We start from the raw sequence: 23,494 nt of genomic DNA, 5'->3' as shown, positions 1-23,494 counted from the left end.
ATAAATACTACTAAATAACAGGCTAATTCTTTGGGGAAACTAACTGCATCCCCTAATCTTCTTTCCCTCAGCGTAAGAGACATAACCTCAGTTTAACTTGTCTTGTGGACAGACACTTATATTTTGTATTTTCTCATTCATTCACCAACATAGAAAATAAACATTTAATTGTATGATCGCAGAAAACCAAATGGCTTAATAAATGTTTAACAACCAAGTTAATGTTACTCTTTAAACTGTTTTGATAATTATCCAACTCGAGGAAGCAGAAGTGAAGAAAACAGTTCCCTTTATACAGTCTACAAGGGGTATTTTACCAGTTCCAATAATTTCAAGAGTGCATATAAACATTAGAGGGAATGCAATCATATTTCATGATCACAAAGACAGCAAAAACAAGGTGGCTCTGTTGCTTTCACGTTATCACGCCTCTGCACACTCCCCATAGGAAACAAGGAGGCAGAAATTTCTTTCACTTCAACATCCTGTTATTGAAATTTCTCTGAAAACTATTTGCTTTTTTTAAATACAGTAGCAAATGTTTTTGGATTTTAGACTCTGGCATCTCCTTGCTGTCTTGGCAAAAGACTGATCTTGTGGTCCTTGTGCCTCCCTCCCGTCGCCCCTGCTATTTTTGTGGTTTAATATTCTTCATGGTAGAATCAGCACTTTGTTAAAAAGGAAAATCTCTTTCTGTAGTAGTCGGCAAGGGCACCACACTCCTTGGCTAGCTAACACACTCCCGCATAAGGGCCAGGGCTGCAAAGCCAGGTAAAATCAATCCAGTTTAGATGGCTTGCTTGCTTAGGCCTGTGACGTATCTCGAGATTTTGCTGCTTGAATTCATGTGCACAAGGTTGGCTTATTCCCTGACCTGTACACAAGATTTGAGGGAGTTAAGACTTATCTGTTTATACAGTGGTCTCCCCCTCACTGTCGTCTGCCAGCTCCACCTACCCAAGGGGAGTATAAGAAAATCACAGCTCCAGATCGCTCAGCTGCATTTATAGTTACAACTTCTCTTAACTATAAATACCTAACCCATAAATACACGGTTAAACAGAAAGTGATCACTGCCCTATTTAACTCAATGTGTGTTGACTGTCCAGTGCCAGGCACTGGACAGAGAGATGAGAAATCAGGTAACAGTTAATTGAGAGGCAATGTCTGCCCTGAAACATGCCACTGATCAGGAGGGAAACATCTTAATAAGAGGGACCAGCTACTCTCATCCAAGAATGCAGAAAGTGTTCATGGAGGCCACACAAAGGAGAGGAGAAATAATTAGAATGTGAAGATTACTCAGAAAAGCATCAAAGAAAAGGTGAAAGTCAAACAAGTCACCAAGGACCAATAGTGTATCATTGTAGCATAGAGTAGCTTAAAATGGTCAATGAGTCCAGGATTTCTACTATGTTTTTTGTGACCTAAGTAAAATAAGGGAGCTCTTGGTGGTAGTTCTGAAGGTGCTGCCAACCCAAAGACCATGCCTCTCTGGTGACTGGACCCCAAGTAGCTCCATGGGAGGAAGATAGACAGTCTCTTCCCATGCAATTTACAGGCTCTGAAAATTTAGTGGAGGGTCAGCTATGAGTGAGTAAGAAAGTCAGCAAAAGACTCAGATGCTGTCCGGTTCACTTAGATTCATGGTGACCCACAGACTTAGAGAACTGTGTTCTACAGAGTTTTCCAATGACCAGTCTGGAAAAAATCTACCAGTTGGCTTTTCTTCGAGTTGCCTCTAGATAGATTCAAGCCTCCAATCTTTGGATTATCAAATGTTAATCATTTATACCACTCAGGAGTTTACGATAAGAAGAAATAATAAAGGGTGGAAAGATCAGCTTAAGGGGGAAAGGCATTGAAAAGAACGGCTTTTAAAATGTTGCTCTTTTGAAAGATGCTGGGGTGCCAAGTTTCTCTGCAAATTAGCAAATAAAGTGAAAGATTCAACAGCACCCATCTCATCTTTCTGAGAGAAACTGTGCTATTCAACAAAAGGGAGATCAATGGTGTGGTGTGCTTTTTGGTTTTGGTTTGGTTTTTTTTCTATGTGAATTCCAGCTATTAATGAAGAAAGAATCTTAGAATAAAAATACCACCCACTCCCAGACACTAGCTCTGGTGGTACAATCCTTAAAAGTATGCTGCTAACCTAAAGGTAGTTGGTTTGAATCTAGGAGCAGCTCTGCAGGAGAAAGATGGGTCAATTCCTTCCATGAGATTTAGCAGGAAAATCTGCTAGAGAGTCAGCTATGAGCTGATTCCAACTCAACAGCAATGAGCTGAATTGAATGAATGAATGAATGCATGCATGCATGCATATAGGCACTGAGCGTGAATTTTGTTGTTACAAGTCAAGACAGAGCTAACTCACAGTTGACCCACTCCTGGGTTTTCGGAGGCTGTAAATCACAGAAGAGGAAACTGCTCATCTTTCTCCTGTGCAGCTGCCAATATTCAAACCACATGCCTCTGGGTTGGCAGCACAGCTCTTTACCACTAGACTACTGTGCATGTGCACGTCCTACCATCTCCCCATGAGAAGCTCCTTATAGAGAATCTTTCTAGAAAAACTTCACAGCTCTGCCCAGGAAATAATCCTGTCCACAAGCAAAAAAACAAACAAAAACTCTTCCTCGGTCTGGCCATGCCTCTAACCGTGACCACTAATTCATACAAAATACACTATCTAAATCCTATAAGGAAAGTCCACGCAGAAAGCCTATTAAGAAAAACTCATGGAAAAGATATTTTCACCAAATACAAGATTTAGATTGCATTTGAATCCCAATCCAAACAAACAAAAATCCTCTTAAAACAAAATGAAAGTTGAGGACGTTTGTATTCTATCAGAAGCTTGCCTAGTCACTAGCTATTTGATGATATTAAAAATTCTTAATTTGTTTAGATGTACTAATAGTATTTTTCATTGTATGGGAAAGCTCTCTTTAACAATTCACATAGAAATATCTAGGAATAAAATAATGGGACAAAATATTTTGGATTTAATGAAAATGAACATTGAGGAAGGGTGATGAAATAAGTCCATTTATCAATCACGAAATCTGAGAGATAAATAAACAGAATTTATTGTACTGTTCTACTTTTCCTATATTTGACACTGGACTGACAACAGAATGGCTGGTAGTGCAAATCGACCAGCCTCTCCTTGAGGAAAGATGGGCAATCTCCTTCAATAAAGATTTAAGACCCCATGTAGTAGGATCGCTGAGTCACAATCAACTCAATGGCAGTGGGTTTAGTTTGTTGTTGTTATTGTTTGTGTAAGAATGTATGATAAAAAAGCAACGCTAAAGATAATTCAGTATTTAAACATATGAGACCTGGGGTTGTGTGAGGAGGCACTCCTTTGGACAACTCTGACAGCCACCTTTCATATCTCCCTCCTTGTTAGCATCTTTGAACTTCAGGAATAAACAGTCACAACACTCTCCATCGCTGTACTCCTTGCTTCCCAAAACAAAACCCAATGGCTTGCTTCAGTATCAGCAGGGTTACAAGAAATAGAATTGTGGGTGAGACACCAAGTTGTCTGGGCAACCCCTCCTGTAGATGGTCCTATCGAAAAATCTCCATGTAACAGGTCAAGTTGGCGGAGAGTGTAAAGCAGCAGAGGAAGAGATCATGTTTGGGAGAGTGGAGGAACGGCACAGCAGAGGAAGCCCCTCGATGAGATGGATCGATTCTGTGAGTGGAGTGGTGGGAATGAGTGCGTTTGAGACGGCAAGGTTGGCATAGGATAGAACGGCATTTAGGGCTCTTGTACATAGGGTCGCTATGAGTCACAAGTGACTTGATGGCACATAACACCAAACAATATCCTCAGCAATAGTGCTAATGGGTGCATGTGGAACATAAGCCTAACTGGCTAGGAAAAGACCAGCCATGCTAAGAAGTGAAGGGCTCCCTAAAACGGTCTGACCTCTACCAGGGCTGTTACTACAAGCCAGACAGGTGGAAGAAGTGCATGTTGTATCATGATCCCTTTTAAGTCTCATCCGCAACTAAAACCAGGATGTGTGTGGAAGAGCCACGTCTAACCAGACAGCATTTAGGTCAGGAGGATTTGCTCTATCTGCTGTATATGGTCCACCTCTTACTGCTAGCTATAAAAGCCGTGTCCCATGTGCTAATTCAGGGTCTAACTGGAAGGGTGTGATAGTTATGGATCAACCTGTATTGGTTATTGGTTTTCTGTTTCTAATGGCCTCTTGGAGACACCCCCATGAGTATAATGCAGATTCGTCATGATGTTGTTGTTATGTGCCGTCGAGTCGCTTGGATCATTTTGAATTGAAACTGACTCCATGGCATTTAGTAACGTTATAGCTAGGCATAGAGTTTAGCTTTCAAAGAAAGCAGATATGCATAATGTGAGGTAATGACTGGTGCTATGAAATTTCAGTTCCCTCAAATTTTATTCCAGTTGTTCACAGTGCTTTGTTTTTTCCATGCAGGTGTGTAAATGGGTCCTGTTTTCCTCCCACCTCACTGCTGCTTGGATTTTGATCCAGTTCTCCCTCTCCCAACTCGATTGAAGTTGGTGACTTCAGGTAGTTCTTCCCATCTACTGTCTCTTCTAGGTTTTTCACTACACAACTTTCTAAAACTCAGATAATTCTAGAAGGAAATATACACAGGGATATAGAACACTTGGTTAAAATGATGGTGTCATGGATCATTTCCAAAATACTATTTTAAATGTTAACATTTTTATAAAGCATTTCATTGTTTCATAATTTGAAAAGCATCAGAGACAGTTAATCACACAGAAGGAGATTGCCCATTCTTCTCCCAAGGAGCAGCTGGTGGATTTGAACCACATGCCTTCAGGATTGTAGCGCAGTCTTATCACTAGACCACCAGAGCTCCCCCCACGGTGCCTCTGGATGGTAGTAGTTAAAAGCTCAGGAACTCCATTCTCTCGCCTTAGAATGAAGTATTTTGTTGTGTATTGTTGAGTCAGAACCAAACCACAGCTGACCCTCCAGCAGGTTTCTGGAGGAAGTTAATCACACAGAAAACTTAAGAAGACAAATACACTGGTGAACAAATGCACTTTGGCAGACTTTAAGGAATCATGGCTTTTCTACACTTCTGCTTCTTAGACAATTATATTAAATCATGAGAGACACAATTCAATCAGCATTTTGAAAATATGTCCAGGCCTCCAGCACCCATTAGTTGTGGCCAGGTATCCATGTACTATACTCCTTTTCATTCTTTTCACATCACTGTACTGTGCCACCACTAACAGAGAGTCAGAGGAAGTCAGATGGGGAAATTAGTATTTTTCCCCAAAAAAAGTTTATCCATATCACAACAATTTTTATTTACTATGATTCCTCTATCAACAAGGTTTGATCCATGGTCTGACACAAAAATACAAGTTCTGGCATTCGTCAGACATAGGTTTAAATTCTGTTTCCACAACTTCTACACCTGTAAAATGAAAACAATCTCATTGTGTGTATTAAATTAGAAGATACATGTGGTAGTCTCCTTAGTCTCATGAGCCAGATCAACTTAACACAAACGGTTTGACTTAAACTAATGGTATTGGCCAAGAACTCTGGTGACCTAATGGCTAGCTGCTAATCAAAAAAGGTGGATGGTTCAAACCTCCCCAGGGGTTCCACAGAAGAATCATCTCATCTCATCATCTGCTACCAAAAAGCTTTCAGTCTAAAAAAAAAAAAAAAAACCAAACCGTTCAGGGCAGTTCTGCTCCATCACATGGTCTTGCTTTGAACCGACCTGAAGGCAAACAGCAGCATGCCAACTTGTGCTAAGCTTGTATTGAAGAAGTACCTACCTCATATTTTTGAACACTTGAACAAAGTCTGTATGTCATAAATTGTTTCTAATAATTAAGAAGCATGTTAAGAAGAGAACTTTCAACTACTCAGTGACATGCATGATTATCATATTTAAAAATAAAGCAAAAATAGAAGGCATACCTACAAAATCAAGGGTCAAAACCAATCTTTTGCCCCAAAAAAGGAATGTATTTCCAAACACAAAGGGAATTATAGTAATTGTTAAAATTCATATATTATGGCCCCATAATACATTCTTCTCCACGACTGAGAGTGAAGGGAATTTCTTTCTCCGTATTCTAGCTCCCCACTTTACTATCATCTATGTACTCAGTATTTTCAATCACTTGCTATGCATCTGAGAGCTGGACAATGAATAAAGATTAAAGAAGAATAATGCCTTTGATCTGTGGTGTTGGAGAACAGTACTAATATGCCAGGGACTGCTAAAAGCACAAACAGATATGTCTTGGACAATAGTCAGAGTGATCCTTGGTGGCAAGGACGACACACAGTTTCATCTCATCTACTCTGAGCGTGGGTTGCTAGGAAAGAGGTTTCCTGAGAGTGATACCATGCTTGGAAAGGTGGAAGGTCAGCTAAAGAGAAGACAACCCTCAATGAGATGGGTTGGCACAGTGACTACACCAATGGGCTCAAATATGTCAGAGATGATGAAGATGGCACAGGCTAGGTTTCAGATCTATTGTTCATAGAATTGCTATGAGTCACACTCAACTTGATGGCCCCTAACAACATGTATTTAGGGAGTGTAATCCATAGGGCGTTCTACTGATAACTCCATCAACCTTCCTGTTGCTTTGAACCCAGAGTGGCTCTTCTGGATAAGCAATCTTCTTCTAGGCAATATACAGTCTCCAAAAACTCACTGGAGGGTCATGGTCATCTCAGGGTTGGTTCTGAATCAACAACAATGAGTATGTCTTCAGAGATTCAATGCAAAGTCTATTTAGTCTTCAAACACTTAAACAAATGGTTCTACAATTCTGTCTGTCTAGGAGAAGGATCACTGACTTTAGAATCATCTCACTGTGCAGTCACCTTCCATGACCTAAAGCAAAGTCCAAGGGTTGATTTGACTTGGTGAACCCTGACACTTCCTTGAAAATTTAGTCATAGATCATTACTGAAACCAATTTCTCTGATTAAATAATTACATAGACACTAACAGAAGGCCATCTTCTACCCAAATTATCTCATTATCTTGCCTCCTAATTCAAAGAATCTATAGTCTACATTTTAAATCATTTAGATCATAAAATTATAAAATGTTAACTAAAAATTAAAAAAGCAGGAATCTTCTGTTTGGACAATACCATTTGTTATTTGGTGGCACCTTCTGGGAAAGCTTGATACTGCAGCTCAGTTCTGAAAACAAATTCCCAGGCATAAAAGTCAAGTGGGGCAAAGCCTGTAAGCAGGGACACAGCACTGATGTTTTAGTATTCTATAACCCAGAGCCATGGGAGTCTGTTTTATTGAAAGTGAGTATGTACAAGACATTTTTGGTTCCCAGATGTTTTCATAAGTCTTCTTTCAGTTCTGGTTTGTATGGCAAATCCACTTACAAGTAGAACCTGTCACTCCTGAAGGCTGTTGGTGAAGTCCAAACCAATAGCGTAAGGAAATGTGATTAATAAATGGGACCAGCAGTGATGCCAGTTTCCTGAAGAACATATTTGCAATTGTATTACGAACTTATGGAGGGAAAGAAAGATCTGCTTTAACTCCAAACTCACTACCAAGTCAGATGACTCCTGGATCAAATTCTGGATCTACCTCTTTTAAATATAGTTGCCTTGGGCATATTCTTATCTTTTGCGTCTCAGCTTCCTTGCTTTAGAAATGAGGATAATAATAGTATCTATTTCATAGAGTTATTCTGAGGATGAAATGAGTTAAGACATAGAAAGTACTCTGAAAAAGACTGACACATAGTACTCAAGAAATGTTGTTGTTGAGTTGATGCCAAGTCCTGGCAACCTCATGCATGTCAGAATAGATCTGTGTTCCACGGAGTCTTCAATGGCTTAGTTTTCAGAGGTAATCACCAGGATTACTTCCTCTGAGGTGCCTCTGGGTGAACTCAAACTTTATCCTTCCAATTTGCAGCCAACCTCCTAAATGCACGACTCTGAGACTCCAAGGCTCCCCTAAACCCACTGCCTTCAAGTCAGCTCCAACTCCCAGTAATCATCCATCAGGTTTCTAAAGTGACAGATCTTTACAAGAGGAAACGTCCCTCTTCTTCTTGAGGAGTGTCTGTGGATTCAAAGAGGTAGACTTTCATTTAGTAGCCCAATGCTCTAAGAGCTCTGGTGGTCCAGTGGTAAGAAACTGCACCGCAATTCTCAATGCACATGATTCAAATCCACCAGATACACCATGGGAGAAGGATGGACAATCTCCTCCTTTGAGACTAACTGCCTCTGAAAACCTGCCAGAGGGTCAGCTATGGGTCAGCTCCAACTTGAAGGCACACCACAAGAGTGTAATGAACAGTAATGCATGGAATAGGTAGATGACGCAGCTCTCTCAATCAGGGCTCACAGAATTTACTGAAAGACAGTGGCTCCACATACATGAATAAAAATTAGTTTAGACAATTGTAGACAGCAAATAATCAACTATACAATGATAGGTTTCCTTTGTCCACAACTCTCAGGTACTCAGCAGTGTCCAAGGTATTATTAAAGAGTGAGAAATCACAGAGGCTCAGAATAACACAGCAATAAGAAAAAGGGCTGACTCTGTTTTTGTTGTTGTCATCTTGCTTTGTTTTAAAGCTCCTTTTAAATGTTTCCAAATCCCTTTTTATTTTTAAAAAATAAGTCAGAAGTGTGAGTGAACAGTTAGCTGGCTAGACTGTACCCCTCAACCCCATCTGATCTCATCTAACATAAGAAACAAAGAGCATTCTAGAATGGGGTCAGGTGACAGAGATCCACACAGCCAACCAAGTTAACTTTCTCACAATTGTTTTAATGAATGGTCCACGCAGAGCTGAAATCTACCAGAGGAAGAATTGCAACCCTGCAGGTATTTTTACCTCCAGTTATAAAACACAGAGAATAAGGAGCCCAGACCGACAGCTCCCCGCCCCCTGGAGAGCTGGGCAGCCCTTTAATGAATGGACGCTCCAGCTGCTCGCTCCTGCCATACTTACAGACTCTACAGCTCCCCATGTGCTGGAATTACAAGTCATTAAAAAGCCACTTTGAAAACACAATAAAGACCTTCTTCTCTGGCTGCGCCAACCTTCCCTCACATCAAAACCTCAGGCAATGCTTCAACAGCAGGGCGTTTACTGCCAGCGCCAGACAGCATAAGCAGGGCAATGAACAGGGTGGGTCAGAGGAAATGAGGGACAACAAAAGAAGGGAAGTTTTCTTTTTCCTCCTCCTTCCTTTATTCTTCCCATTTGAAAGAAACTTCTGCAGAGGTGGTTTTATAGTATTTATCCTGTATCTGAGCCACCACCTCACCCCTGGAAAGAATGCTTGCCATCTGAGGAGATTTTTGTCTTCCTTAAGAAAACATTTCAGGAGCAAAAAGAAAGATCAAAGGACCTGATTAACATCTCCAGCTCTCACACTGGTAACATTTTGTCAAATTTAATCTGCCCATTTCCCAGGAACTTTTCATTTCTCCATTTCTAAATTACAGTTATATTGGGGGGAGAAAGAGACAAGCAAAAAAAAAAAAGAAGTGCAGGCATCAGCCTTAATTGTCTAGTGCTGCTATGTCAGAAATATCACAAGTGAGCAGCTTAACAAACACTACTGCGCTTTCTCATGGTTCGAAGACTAGAAGTTGTGGCCTAGTCAGCGAGCTCTGGCAGCCAGTGGTTAAGAACCTCCTGAAAGGCACACAGTTTGAGTCCACCAGCTAGGAAAGTCCGTGAAGGAAGGATGGGCAAATCTCCTCCAGTGTGATTAACTGCCTCTGAAAACCTGCTGGAGGGTCAGCTATGGGTGGGTTCTGACTCAAAAGTACAAACTACCACTACCAGGCCTTGTTAACCAAAACCCACGCTTCTCCAGCAACTTGGATCCACCAGCAACTGCTCGGAGAAAAAGATGGGCAATCTCTTCTGCTGTCATTTCAGCCTCCTGAAAACTCACTGGAGGGGCATCTGTGAGTTGGTTCCAATTGGGTAACAACAAGAAAGACAGAATAAGAGAGCTGGTGAGAGAGAGACACAGAACAAGAGAGCAGGTGAGAGAGAGAGGGAGAGAGAGAGAGAGAGAGAGAGAGCATGCGCGCAAGCACATGAACAAGAAAGCAGGTAAAAGAGACAGAACAAGAGAGCAAGTGAGAGAGAGAGAGGGAAAGGGAGAGGGAGAAGAAGAGGGAGGGAGAAAGTGAGAGAATGAGAGCGCGCGCGAGAGAGAATACACACACAAACAAGAAAGCAGGTGAGAAAGAGACAGAACAAGAGAGCAGGAGAGAGAGAGAGAGAGAGAGAGAGAGAGAGAGAGAGAGAAAGTGTAGTGTAGGCGGCAGGGAAGAGTCTTCTGGGAAGCCTCGCTTGCTCTCTGTTGACGCTGATAGAAAGGTTTATGTCTCCTGAGCTCATGCTCCTGAGTGATCTTCATGTCACCTGATACCTATATTTGCACCAATCTTTGCTAGTCTAATTATGTAATATCTCTTACGTGTCTCAAAAAAAGATGGACTCAAAACCCTACCCTCCACTATCTCCGTCTTGTTAACATTAACAGAGAGAATACATTTCTAAATGAGATTGTAACCACCTCCCATACTGGAATCCACAGCCTTCCACTGGATTCCTACTCACAGAGTAAGAACAGAGTTCACGCATATGATCTCATAGGGCTTCCCGCTGCAGATCTTTATGGAAGTGGACAGTCTCATCATGTTTTTCTTGTGAAGTGGCACTGGATTCAAACTACTGACTTTTTGGTTAGCAGCCAAGTGTTGGAACCAATGTCCCATCACAACTCCTTATCCTAAGTGTAAAGGTTAGGATTTAAAATACATACGGGGGGAAGGGGCACACACAATTTAATCCATAATAACATTGACAAAGAAAATACTAATGTAACCAAATCTGATCACAAATGCTTATTTCAACTGTCTTTTACTACTTTCTTCTCCTTTTTTTGTGCCATGGTTATAAAAGTTTCTAATATATTAAAACCACAAAAAATAGGTTTTTCTTTGAAGGCAAGTTAGATGAAAGGCACAAACTGAAATTTAGGTATCGCAGGAGATATGAAACATACTTCCTCTACTACAGTTTAAACAAGTTAATAAAAACTGCATTTGCAAGTTTCAGCTGACGCTGATATGTTCAAACCCGCCCCTTCCCAGATGCCACTTAGTGTCAGTCACTATTAAGAACAACCACTTTTCATAAATACAGTGGGGCATTATGGCCCAAAGAGAGCATTTCTAATGCCAAAGCAGACTCATTGTAAGGTGAATCAATCGGGTTTTGGAATATGAAATATTCTTAATCCTAATGTCTATGTTCACAGTAACATTCCCTCATCATGCACTGTGAATTTACCGAATTACTGTCAACTGTGAAGTTGCATTTCTGCAATAAAAAAAATAACACCAAAACTACAGACCAATAAAGTGGAAAGTCGACTCATAGAGTGTCATTCTGCTGACCCAAAGGCTGTGCGTCTCTGGCAGTCGGAATCCACCAGTAGTGACTCGGGGAGGGGGGGGGGGGGAAGATAGAGACTCTCCCTTCATGATTTACAACCTTGGAAACCTTCAGGAGGTTTGCTAGCCTTGGAACTGACTCAGAGTGACAGATCCAGTGCAGTGCTGCATGCATCAATGTCCTTCATTCGAACAGATGTAGATACTGGAAGTTGGAACATGACTGAAGGATAACAGAATGGATGCCTTTGAGTTGTGGTGTTGAGTACTGAATATCCCATGAGCTGCTATAACCAACCAAATATGTCTCAGAGAAAATGCTGAGAAGGTCATCTTTGGAGGCAAAGATGGTGAAGCTTCATCTCACATACCACAGTCATGCTGTTAGGAAGGGTCAATCCTCAGAAAAGGACACCATGCTTGGAAAGGTCAGTGAAAGAGAAGGCAACCCTCAACAAGACAGACTGACACAGTGACTGCAATAATGGGTCCACATATATCAGAAACGACGAGGATGGCAGAGGATAAGGCAAGGTTCAAGTCCATTGTTCACAGACAGGGTCACTATAAGCTGTAGTCAATTCAGCATCACATAACAACAACAAAAGATTCTAGGAAATTTTCACTTGACTTTTAGTTTAAAACTAAGGACCTTTTGTCCTGTATTTTTACAGTTTCTATGTAACACAAACCCAAGCCCCACTGGTAGGGAGGTGGTGGCAACTCAGAGCGGCCTTCCATCCTGCTTCCAGGAAGACAACACCCATCATTCTCCCAATGACTTAACACAGGCATATCTTTATCAAGGTCATGTACCTTCTACAGACAAGATGGAAGCAATCTGCCATCTATACAAGTCCTCTTTCCCCCTATAAAGCACAGAAGCACTGGAAAAGGGACTCTGGAGTTCGGCACTATTGTTTTGGTATCAAAAAATTATCTTTCAAATCCTTCAAGGAAAGGGAAAGTGAAGCAGTGCATAGTAACAGCGAACTAACACTTAGTGATTACCGTACTAAGTGTTCTTCCCAGATTCATTTATTTAATTTTCACATTAATGTACAAGCCACTGGTAGGTAGTATTTTAATATCATTTTACAAAAGAAGACACCAAGAAAATAAAATCATTTGGGCAAGATCAGTGGTGGATCTGACACGCTAGTGTAGATTTGGGTACAGTACAGGTAGCTGCTATGTACCTTCTAGAAAAAACTGACCCACATCTAACCCTCCAATAGGTTTTCAGAGGCTGTAAACTGCATAGGAGATGACCAATCCTGTTACTCCCACAGAGCAGCTGGTAGATTTGAACTGTGTGCCTTTAAATTGGCAGAGCAATGCCTTACCACTCAGCCACCAGAGCGCTCTATAGTGTAGATCAGACTTCTATTTATCAGACAGTCCAACCACATGTCTGTCTACCTACACATTTATCAACAAATAATGTGATTCTCAAAAGATACTCAGGCATACAAACACAGGAAAACTATGCATCTCTCTTCTCATACACAAAGTATACTGAAATTTAAGCACAGATAATCACATGAATCAGAAAGATTCCCTATAATTCTTTAATAATATTATACTTTACTTTTATATAACCCACTTCCTAAACAACATGCCTCCGGAAACTCTAAGAACTTTGATAAATGTTGATAGTTGAGGAGGGCTTCAGGCCTTTTGTTGATAGGGTTGCTAGGAGACATGCTCAACTCGAACAATCAACAACTTTTATATAGCTGCACTGCAATCCCAGAGAAACACGGTTCGAATCCACCAGATGCTCTGCCGGAGAAGGAGGCGCAATATCCTCCTGTACCAGTCAGATCTGATTTGACGGTACACGCACACAAAATAATTAAAAAAAAAAAAACAAAACAACTTTTATATAAAAACTAAAACCTAAGTTCAATATAGAAAGCATCCTTTAAAATTTTCTTTTTTTTTCCCATTCAGCCAAAACTAACCTGTACCCAAAAAAGACTGATGTTGAAACGATTTCATTTTACATGGATCTATATTCAACATCCATAGAAGTAGCATTTTAAAAATTAAACAAGGGATTATAAGTGGGAAAAATGGCACAGTAAAGGGCAGGGTTCAGATCGGTTATTCAAAGCGTAACTGTGAGTCGTACTCAGCTTGACAGCACTTACCAATGACACCACAAACAGTAAAGATAGGATCTAACTTTGAGGATTACCATGCGTCTGACTCAAGCCATGGCATTTTCTTTCACCTCTTACATGGTTGAAAGCTGGACAAAGAATAAGGACAATTGTGGTGTTGACGATAAATATTGACTATCTCACAGATTGCCAAGAGAAAAAGAAATCTGTCTTGAATACTCCTTACAGGCAAAGATGACAAGGCTTCACTCACATATCTGGACTTGTTATCAGGGAGGTCTAGTCCTTGGAGAAATACATTATGCATGATGAAGTAGAGAGCCACCACAAAGAACACTGCTCTCCATGTGATACACACTGTCATAGTGGCTACAAGACTGATTTCAAATACTGCAGAGATTGTAAGAATGGGGCATGGCCAGGCAACGAGTGCTTTGTCCTACTTTTCACAGGGTCACCAGAGTTGAATCAGAAGGAACTCGACAGCACCTAACAATGACACCAACCTGTACCAAGATGGAATGTTTCTTTACAGACGTAGCAGGTGAATAATTGTCTTCTCCTGCCCTTCCTACTTCTTCACTCTTATTTCTTTTTGCACTTCTATTTTCAAAATCTATGATCTTTGTCCATTCCTTGTACAACTACTGACCACCCAATTCTTTATCTATGAACATGAACACAGATTTCAGTAATGAAGCTGGAAATGTCTTGAGATGACTTAGATCATCTTATCACACACAGATGAGAACAGGCTCACCGAGATGTGAAGGTGGAAAGTATCGTGCAAGGACAAGGCCCTGGTCCAAGTGATCAAATTAGTTATTGGCCAAACTGTGGCCACAGGCTGCTTGGAATCCTCCCTTACAACCAGTTCCTTTTCCTTCTTCTCTGGTCCAGAGGAGGGATGGCAAGTATGAGAAAGTGCAAGTAAAATCTCTTAATTATTGGAAAAATGGAATTTCAGCCTTCTTTTATTTATCAGTTCTCTTCTGTGGTAGCACTCACATTTAGGGAATAAAACCAAAAGAAACAACAGAAAAATCATTGTGCTCACCAGGATGTTGATATCCAAGCAGTACCAAAAAAATCTCTAGAGGCTTTTCATTTTCGGATATGAGCACATGACAGAACTCCATGAGAATCGCAAGCATTAACTGTGCTAAGATGCCATGTGTCATTCTGAAAAGGCAACTATTGTAAAAAATTATGATTGTAAGGTTTTGATCCAGAAGACTTTTCAAGGTATTGCCTTAGACACATACAAAGTAGAACAAAAATTTTTATTAAAATAAATGGCATGCTTTGTAAGTTACATGTAAAGAGGAGTGAGTAAGCAGCCGCTATGAAGCTGCTCAAAGAGAATTCAAAGAGGAAGTCCCTCTGTGACAATAGACAGAGCAGGCAATGGTGCTTTATAAATGCCACTTAGTCCTACAAATCAGTAAACACTCCAGACAGTTGACATTCAACTTTCTGACCATGACCTACTAAGAAATACAGACATAAACCTTCTGAAATAAAATGTTCACGAACCATTACAAGCTACATTGTATTCTGAGATCTTTTTAAATGGTGATGATGACACATGAAATTGAATTCAAGCCTCCTAGTGAGTCACACTCCACAATTTGAAAAACTCCATTTGAAAAAAAATCATAACATGTCAGAAGACAGAAAAACAAAGTTGCTAAACTTGACAGACTTGATAGATAGACTAATCATACCCCAATAGCATCAATGAACCTATCTGGGTGATTTGAAACAAAAGACAAACATAACAAAATGAGTTTCAAGTAACAACTGCATAAAGAGTAAGTTTCTAATTAACAGGTGCGATGGTAGTAAGATGCAAAAGAGGAAAAGATAAACGTGTGAGATTCTGGAATAAACCCATCAGCTGTCATCTCCATTTCACACACTTAAAGTCTTTGCTAAACAATGGAACAAATCAGTCACCAGTGCTTCATACACTCCTAAGTGACCTGCTATTAAAATCTCAAGATTGGCTATAGAGAGAAAAGGAAGAATGTGACCTGTGATCGACTGAGAATGGTTTGACATATGTCCTGAAGAGTCAATGCGAAACGCAGGACAGGAAAGCTGCCACTGAAACCTCCTAGCTCTTGTCAGCATCTGAACCAGGGACATTTTTGGGGTGACACATGGGGCGGCAAAGAGAATACACATTCGGAAACACCCAGCAATACAGAGCCAGTCATCCTACTTGATCTTGTCTAAAAATACTAATGAGCAGAAGTAAGATTCCGGGGATCAGCCAAAGACCAAAGTGGAAGAAAAAGAAAAATGAAGAGAAACTTCATATAAAATAATGTTGACTCTTTAGAAATAAAACAGAGTATCAACTAAATTATTAACAGTTCCTGTCACGAGAGTTGTAAGATTTCTTACACTAGTAAGAAGTGCAACTAGGTAACTTGCAAGTTGTTGCTGTTGTTGCCTTGGGCCACTGAGTTGGAACCGATTCCTAGCTGATCCTCCAGTTCCATGTTTTTCATGACTGTAAAGTGCACAGGAACACATCACCCATTTTGCTTTTACAAAGCAGCTGGTGGATTTGAACCCTGTGCCTCTGGGTTGGCAGCACAACTCTTAAACACTAGGGCACCGCCAGAGCTGTCTATCTTGAACACAATCCCTTCTGATTGATAAATATGCAATTTAAAGTCTACATCCCAAAATCAAGTGACTTTTTTAAAAAAAAATTCTGTGGTCGGATCAAAATTAAAAATCCATCTCATTTCACAGCTCAGTGACCCTCGATCAGCTTTCCCAGCCTCTGAACCTTTGAAGGAGGAGCTAATATACCCAGCTTGCTCTCAAAGATGGGTTAGTAGATTTGAACAGTAGACCTTTGGGAAAGCAGCCTGATACACATTATGCCACCAGAACTTAGATGGTCAAATGGGTACCAGTATATCTAGCCGCAAAAACGTTTCAGTGAAGATCATGCTACATTGGCGACAGGGAGGAGTAAGTGTTTCCAAATAATCACCTCGTTTCACATGTATATTCATTCACATGTTAAAACTTAGCAAAAGGTCAATTTTAAATATGGGTTGTTGCTGTTGTTACGTGCCGTCAAGTCACCTGAAACTCACAGTGACCCTATGTACAACTGCTCTGAACCCTGCTCTATACTGAGACAGCCTTATTGCCTCTGACACACTTACCCCCATTACCCCAGACACTGAGTCAACTCATCTCATAAGGGTCTTCCTCTATTGCACTGTTCCTCCACCCTCCAAAGCATGACTTCCTCCATGTAACATGTCAAAACTATGCCAGACAGAGCTTCAGAATCCTTGCCTCCAAGGGGCAACCTGGCTTCACCCTCTCCAGGATGAACCTGTTTGATCTCTTTGCAGTCCATCGTATAGTCAATACTCTTCTCCAACACCACAGCTCAAATTATGAACTTTAACTATGTGTAGTCTATTGTTATATAAAATGTGCCTTCAAAAAGCTGTAAAAAGCAGCATCACCAACTCTCTCTATACAGCATTCCACTAAGCAAAAGATCAATATTATAGCTATAATCCAATATATTCCAAGATTTCCTTTTAAGTTTATGTTAACTTGGATTCAAGTTTTATTCTAGTTCTCATTTCTTCCTAAGTCAAATAAGTGAAAATCATATTAACTAAGCTCTGATAAACATCTACATTTTTCTAGTGTTATCCTGACTCATTACCACGCCACAGAATTTCTCTTTCTTTTAATAACCTTAATCACACTCAGAAAATCTGTAAACTCATAATGATGGCTCTTCTTCCTTCTCATTGGTTAAGTCAACTCTCCTTTGGCTACAACTCTTTGCATGCTACCACCTCAACATTCATTCAATGGCTCGACATTCATTTTCTTCATCATTCACTATGAAGCTACTGGAAAGAAAAAACCACCAGGTAAGGGAAGAAAGGAAGTCAACAAGACTACTCACATCCGATTTAGAGGACATATTCTCCTCCACGTCTGAGTCGTTGGGGTCCACAATATCATCGAAGGGTGGTAAAGTTGATTTCTTCTTCTCTGATGTCTCACTTTCAATTTTGACCTTTCCCATCTTGACATGAGATTTCTCTTTTGTCTGTTTTTTTTCAGCGGAACATGTGAGTATCAGTGGCGGTGTGGTAGAAAAACTTTTAAATAACGTTTCTGAACTACTCTTTTTCCTCTTTTTGGCTGAGAGTTCTTCAGACTCGGAAATGGGAGGCCTTTTACTAGGAGCCTTCTTTTCTTGCTGTCCACTAGTGATGGTGAGAAGGTTACTGTCCGGTTTTGGCTCTTTTGACATGGGTTTGGGTTCCTTGAAGGCCATCTTAGGAACAATTTTTTCTTCTTTCAGTGGTTTGTTTTCTTTGGGTTTCTTAGAGGATTCTTTGGAAGATTTGTTGTGATCCCTGGAAGGTTCTTTGAAGGCACTTTTATGTTCTCTGGAGTCTTTAGAAGGTTTTTCCTTGTGCTCCTTCATTAATTTGTGAGGCTTTGAAAAACTGGTGCTGCTGCTGCTACTGCTGCTGCTGCTACTGCTGCTGCTACTGCTGCTACTGCTGCTGCTGCTACTGCTGCTGCTGCTGCTGCTACTACTGCTGCTGCTGCTGCAGCTGCTGCCGCTGCTGCTGGTGTGAACACTCCGGTTAGGGTCCTGCAGAAAGATGAGACAGAAGTGAGCTCGCAACGAGAAACATCAAGGGAGGCCCAGCAGTCCAATCCCTTCACCATGAGCTGCATGACAGGATCCTTCATCCACTGTTCAGAAACCAAGCCTTTCATGTATTCTATTTTATGAAAACCAAAGTGCCACTGTGTACCAAGTGGAAAACAGAGATGTGAGAAACACTGAAAGGGCTACCATTATATATTAAGGAATTGAATGAAGCAAGCCAGCTTCCTGATTATTGGACACTGAGCATTTTAGAGCACCTCAGTGCAACGAATGCTAAATGCTGGCCCTAGGAAATACAGAGATGGGTAGCACAAGCCCTTCACCCTTTGCAATGACGTGCGTCTGTGATTCACCTTTGCCCGGCAGTGCCAACTCCAAGGCACCATGACAACAGAAACTAAAGTGAGTCTTCTAGCACTGAGTCAGCGCTGACAACAAAAAGCAGGGGAATGATCAAATATTGAGAGAATAGGGAAGAAGGAAGGAGGAGGGGGAGAGGAAGGAGAAAGGAGGAGGGGGAGGGGGAAGAAGAAGAAGAATCATCATCATCATCATCCAAGAAATTGGTTCACAAGTAAATTTAAAAATATTCAGAAAGAGCTAGGTCTTAAAGACCAAGCATGAAATTACTAGAAAAAGACGACTGAAATGGTACCCGGAGACCAAAGGCCAGATGAAGACATAAAAAATAAAAATGAAATCATTTGCAATTTGAGATAAAAAAACACATTTTTCAACATTAACCCAAATTCATCAGTAAGAGAATATATTTTTCTTCTTCACCAATGGGAGAGGAGAACGGAGGAGGGAGGAATCTAAAAGATAAATGTACCAAAAAGTCTAGCAATTACTAGTGTGTAATTGTGAGAAAGGAATTATTTGTTATCTATTTAACTTTAAATGTGTTACCCTGCATTTATTTATTGCCATTCAAATACATGCTATGGAACATATGGCCTAGATAGAACTGACGTGCTTCGGTGAAGTTCATCTGACCCCAACTTACCATATTTATGATCCTCTACTATTAGGTGCACGAAACTCTAGTCACCTAGTGGGTAAGGAGTTGCACTGCCAAACCAAATGCATAAGGTTCAAACCCCACCCAAGGGAGAAAGATGGGCAATATCCTCCCTTGCAAGCTTCTGAAAACCTGCGGGAGGATCAGGCATGCATTGGCTCTGACTCAACAGCACACAACAACAATTATTAAATATACAAAACAGATGAGGTAGCTGGGCTTGCAAAACCCACCACAATAGTAAAAGACAGCCCCTTTCTGACTGACTTACATCTCCTAATGAGACCAAAACAAGTAAATGTCTGCCTTTTTCAACTCAATTTACATCTGCAAGTACACTTAGGCTTCACTCTAACTCATCTACTTCAGAGTAAGGCGATGCCAACAAACCTCTGTTTCTTAAATCTAATCCAGCACAACAAAGAAGTGTTTGTTTTTTTGGGGTGTGTGTGTGTGTGTGTGTGTGTGTGTGTGTGTGTGTGTGTGTGTTTAAAAAGTCTATGTGTGGATAAGCAAGCATTTTAAAGTACTATCTCAAAATATTCTTTTTTAAAAAATATATTCTTTTTCTGTATTAGTAGCACATTGTTTTTTTATTACTAAACCCCCCCCCGTGTTATTTGCTTAACAACAACAAAATAACAAGCAATTTCACTTATTTTTTTTAAAATGAGTTTTAGATTCCAAAATTCTAAAATGGATAATATTAGTAAGCAAAGACATGCTTTTATGCACCAAACTAGATCCTTCCTTACAACATATCTTCAGAAGAAATTTGAAAGCAGAATGCTGAAGATAAGATTCCTATTACAGAAACTTCATTATTTTATCAATTCTATTACAAGACATTTCCTGGCATGTTAAGCAATGCCATCAATAATTAAAATAAAGTATAATGGACAAACTAAATTAAGGAAGAACATTCTGAAATCTAATCTTCCAGAGGCTTTCTTCTTTCTTTTTATTAAATTGGTTTGTGACTCACTGAATTTTGGTGATTTGCCAGCAGTATTCTAATTATGGCTAGAGGACACCCAAGTACTGGTGTTTAATATTCAGGCTTCATGGAGTAGCACACATATTTTTTTAAATGCTAATTTTACAAAATACACAATTGTTAAACTATTATATTTTTTAATGTTAAACATCAAAACAAAACACAGTAACATTACAGCACACAGTGTACAGTGGGGGAGAGGAAGACTTCCACCGGGATCTTACCATTATTTATTTGTAATATCCTCTATGGAAAAAACTGGGACTTTTAACAACGCCCACAGCCTTTGTGTCACAGAAAGGGCAATTTCTTGTCTTTACTGGACCCACATAATGCCAGGCATAAAACTTGAGAAATTTTAAAACTTTTACTTCCCACGATGGTCTTGATATTTGACATTTATCTTTCACTCACCCAATACACTCCTTTTGGTAAAAGCAGGCTTATCAGTTCTTGATCATTTGCCTTTTGGAATAACCCTCACAAACAGCTTTCTTTAAGCAAAAAAGAGCTCAGTGGACAAACTCTCCAGAAAACTCAGTTAACAACTCCCTAGAAAAAGAAACCCCATCGTTTCTAGCATTTATATCATATTTTCTTTGGCCTGGGTAGCAACGAATGACAAAGCTCAAACTGATGTTATCTGATACTATATTCACAGATGTAAACACAAAGTTCTTAGGGAGTTACGCTATTAACAAAAAGGCTGAACTTCTGTTTATTCAAATTCACCAGTGGCTTTGAAGGAGAAAGATACCAACCTCCTCCTATGCAGTTTACATCCTCAGAAACCCAATGGAAGATTGGCTATGAGTCAGTTGCAACTTGATGGCAATATCACAGATACACACACACAGAGTCTCACTCTCTCTAGAAGCTTTCACTCATGCTTAGTCTTCCTATCCATAAACACGAGGTATCTAGTCATGGCTATGCAAAATTTTTACTGAACTATTAACCTCAACATTAAGTGTCACTGAACAGCACAGAACTAATTACCATTCAATGTGAAGTTTACACATGTTGTACAATTCCAATCCACTTTGCCCGAGGCTGATGAAGACAGCCTGAATAGTACGCTATCCAGCTAGTAAGAACATGTGCAATTCAAATCTCAAATATTTAAGGGAAATGACTGTTTCAACATAAATATACATGTATCTGCACCGACTATACAATCTATGACTATATGGTACAATATTTTCTTTCATCCATTCAGTTGCTAATGAATGCTTCCTTGTTTTAGTGTTCTGGAACACAACAAGCCTCTTTAATGCATAATCTCCTCTAATACTACTTGTCAACAACTTCACTAAATGCTCTAAGAAAAAGAAGAAGTTGTAAGTATTGGCCAGAATAAGGCTTTCCTGGTTATATCTTGCTTTCAACATCCATGTTATCACCATGTCTCTTTCCCACTACGACTGATAACTAAAAGGCGATTTTTCTCTCCAGTTCCTGTTTGCTCCCCTCTAGCTGGCCTCTTATTTTTTTTGTTTCTGTCACACTTTAACTGGTGTCCGTGTTATGTATGGTTTTCAGATCATTCATATTTTGCTCAATGAAATTTGCATGTGGACAAAAACTTTCCCAGAAGAGCATTTGTCCAAGACCAATAAATTCTTCTAGAAGAGTTATATGTCCAAATAGTATATTAAAAGGGAACTTTCGGTTGCTCCGCCTCTTTCCAGTCTCTCTTTCCTGTGGCGGAGTCTGGAGACGACGAGCAGACACGGCACCTCGTAAGGGAAAGGAAAAGAAGGAAGAGCAGGTCATCAGCCTTGGACCTCAGGTGGCTGAAGGAGAGAATGTCTTTGGTGTCTGCCACATTTTTGCATCCTTCAATGACACTTTTGTTCATGTCACTGATCTCTCTGGCAAGGAAACCATCTGCCGTGTGACTGGTGGTATGAAGGTGAAGGCTGACCGAGACGAATCCTCACCATACGTGGCCATGTTGGCTGCTCAGGATGTGGCACAGAGGTGCAAGGAGCTGGGCATCACTGCTTTATACATTAAACTTCGCGCTACAGGAGGAAATCGAACTAAGACCCCTGGACCTGGGGCCCAGTCTGCCCTCAGAGCCCTTGCCCGTTCAGGAATGAAGATTGGACGGATTGAGGATGTCACCCCTATCCCTTCCGACAGCACCCGCAGGAAGGGTGGTCGCCGTCTGTGAACAGGACTCATCAAATTATTGTTTTCTGTTAATAAATTCCTTCATGTAAATTTTAAAAAAAGGGAACTTTCTAAAAATTATACTCCAACATTTTTATTCATGCAATGAAGTAAGGAAAACCATCAGAGTCAGAAGAAGGTGACTCAAACTAGAAGTCTCTTCTGTAATGTCATCAAACACTTGCTAAGTGGAATAGAAGGCTCAAATGCCACCTGAGACTATCAATAAAAAAGAAAAGTCAGGATTCCAGCGAGAAAAGAATTTTGTATTTGGCATGCCTGCTCTTCAATCCCAAATCCAAACTATTTACCTTTCTTGACCAATCTTTCTTGGCCCCAAAGGCCAGCATGCAGTAAAGCCTAAAGAATGTTTATGGGTGTTGAGAAAGAAAGATCTGGTGTGGGACTTGCTCTGCTTTGGAACCACGGCTAAACCCAGAAGAGTTTTTTCCCCCCCAGTACATGATGTATATGAGTACATCAAAATGTCCAGGTCCTAAAGTTGCTCACAAGCTATTCAAGAGTCACCTCTATTGTTGAGAGTAGGGAAGGTAAGGAGGCAACAAAGTATAAAGCTTTTCAGGAGTGTGGACAAAACACACAGCCCTGCTGCTACAGTATGGCCTGATATTTTTCATTATGGACAAGATTACACCTTAAAGTTCTGTAATGCTCCATTTGATCTTACTGCTCATAAAAATAGCAAACCTCAAGAAAGAAAGGCATACCTGTCAGTACTGCTGGAGGAGGACTAAAAAAAGACTTAGACCAAAAATAGTATCACCTCTTAAGGAAAATCAAAGTGGATGTAACAAGAGTACTGGAGTATTAGAACTTTGAAAAAAGGCTTTCTATCCATTGTGTTAGCCCCCACTGGAGCAGGATCATCAGCTGACTCAATTGCAGATACGTGGTCTTGTAAATCATCAATAGCTGTGGGACCAATATAAGCGAGAGAGCTTTCCACACTGTGAA

General features: G+C 40.3%; 1 protein-coding gene and 1 pseudogene across 2 annotated transcripts in view; one reads left to right on the top strand and one right to left on the bottom strand.

Annotated features, from left to right (window-relative positions):
- MLLT3 (myeloid/lymphoid or mixed-lineage leukemia (trithorax homolog, Drosophila); translocated to, 3) overlaps nucleotides 1-23,494 on the bottom strand; it is a 344,501-nt gene that overhangs the window by 69,064 nt on the left and 251,943 nt on the right. For both annotated transcript variants that reach the window (XM_006881274.1, XM_006881275.1), the window contains exon 5: nucleotides 17,598-18,302. In XM_006881274.1, the coding sequence (XP_006881336.1) occupies nucleotides 17,598-18,302 (705 nt within the window). The remainder of the gene's footprint in view (nucleotides 1-17,597; nucleotides 18,303-23,494) is intronic.
- On the top strand, nucleotides 21,903-22,520 carry LOC102865189 (annotated as a pseudogene).

This window comes from Elephantulus edwardii, unplaced genomic scaffold (assembly GCF_000299155.1).
Source record: "Elephantulus edwardii isolate Elephantulus edwardi_28Jun2011 unplaced genomic scaffold, EleEdw1.0 scaffold00014, whole genome shotgun sequence".
Taxonomy (NCBI): Eukaryota; Metazoa; Chordata; class Mammalia; order Macroscelidea; family Macroscelididae; genus Elephantulus; species Elephantulus edwardii.
The sequence above is the reverse complement of the archived record's forward strand: the minus strand, read 5'-3'. Positions and strand labels throughout refer to the sequence as shown.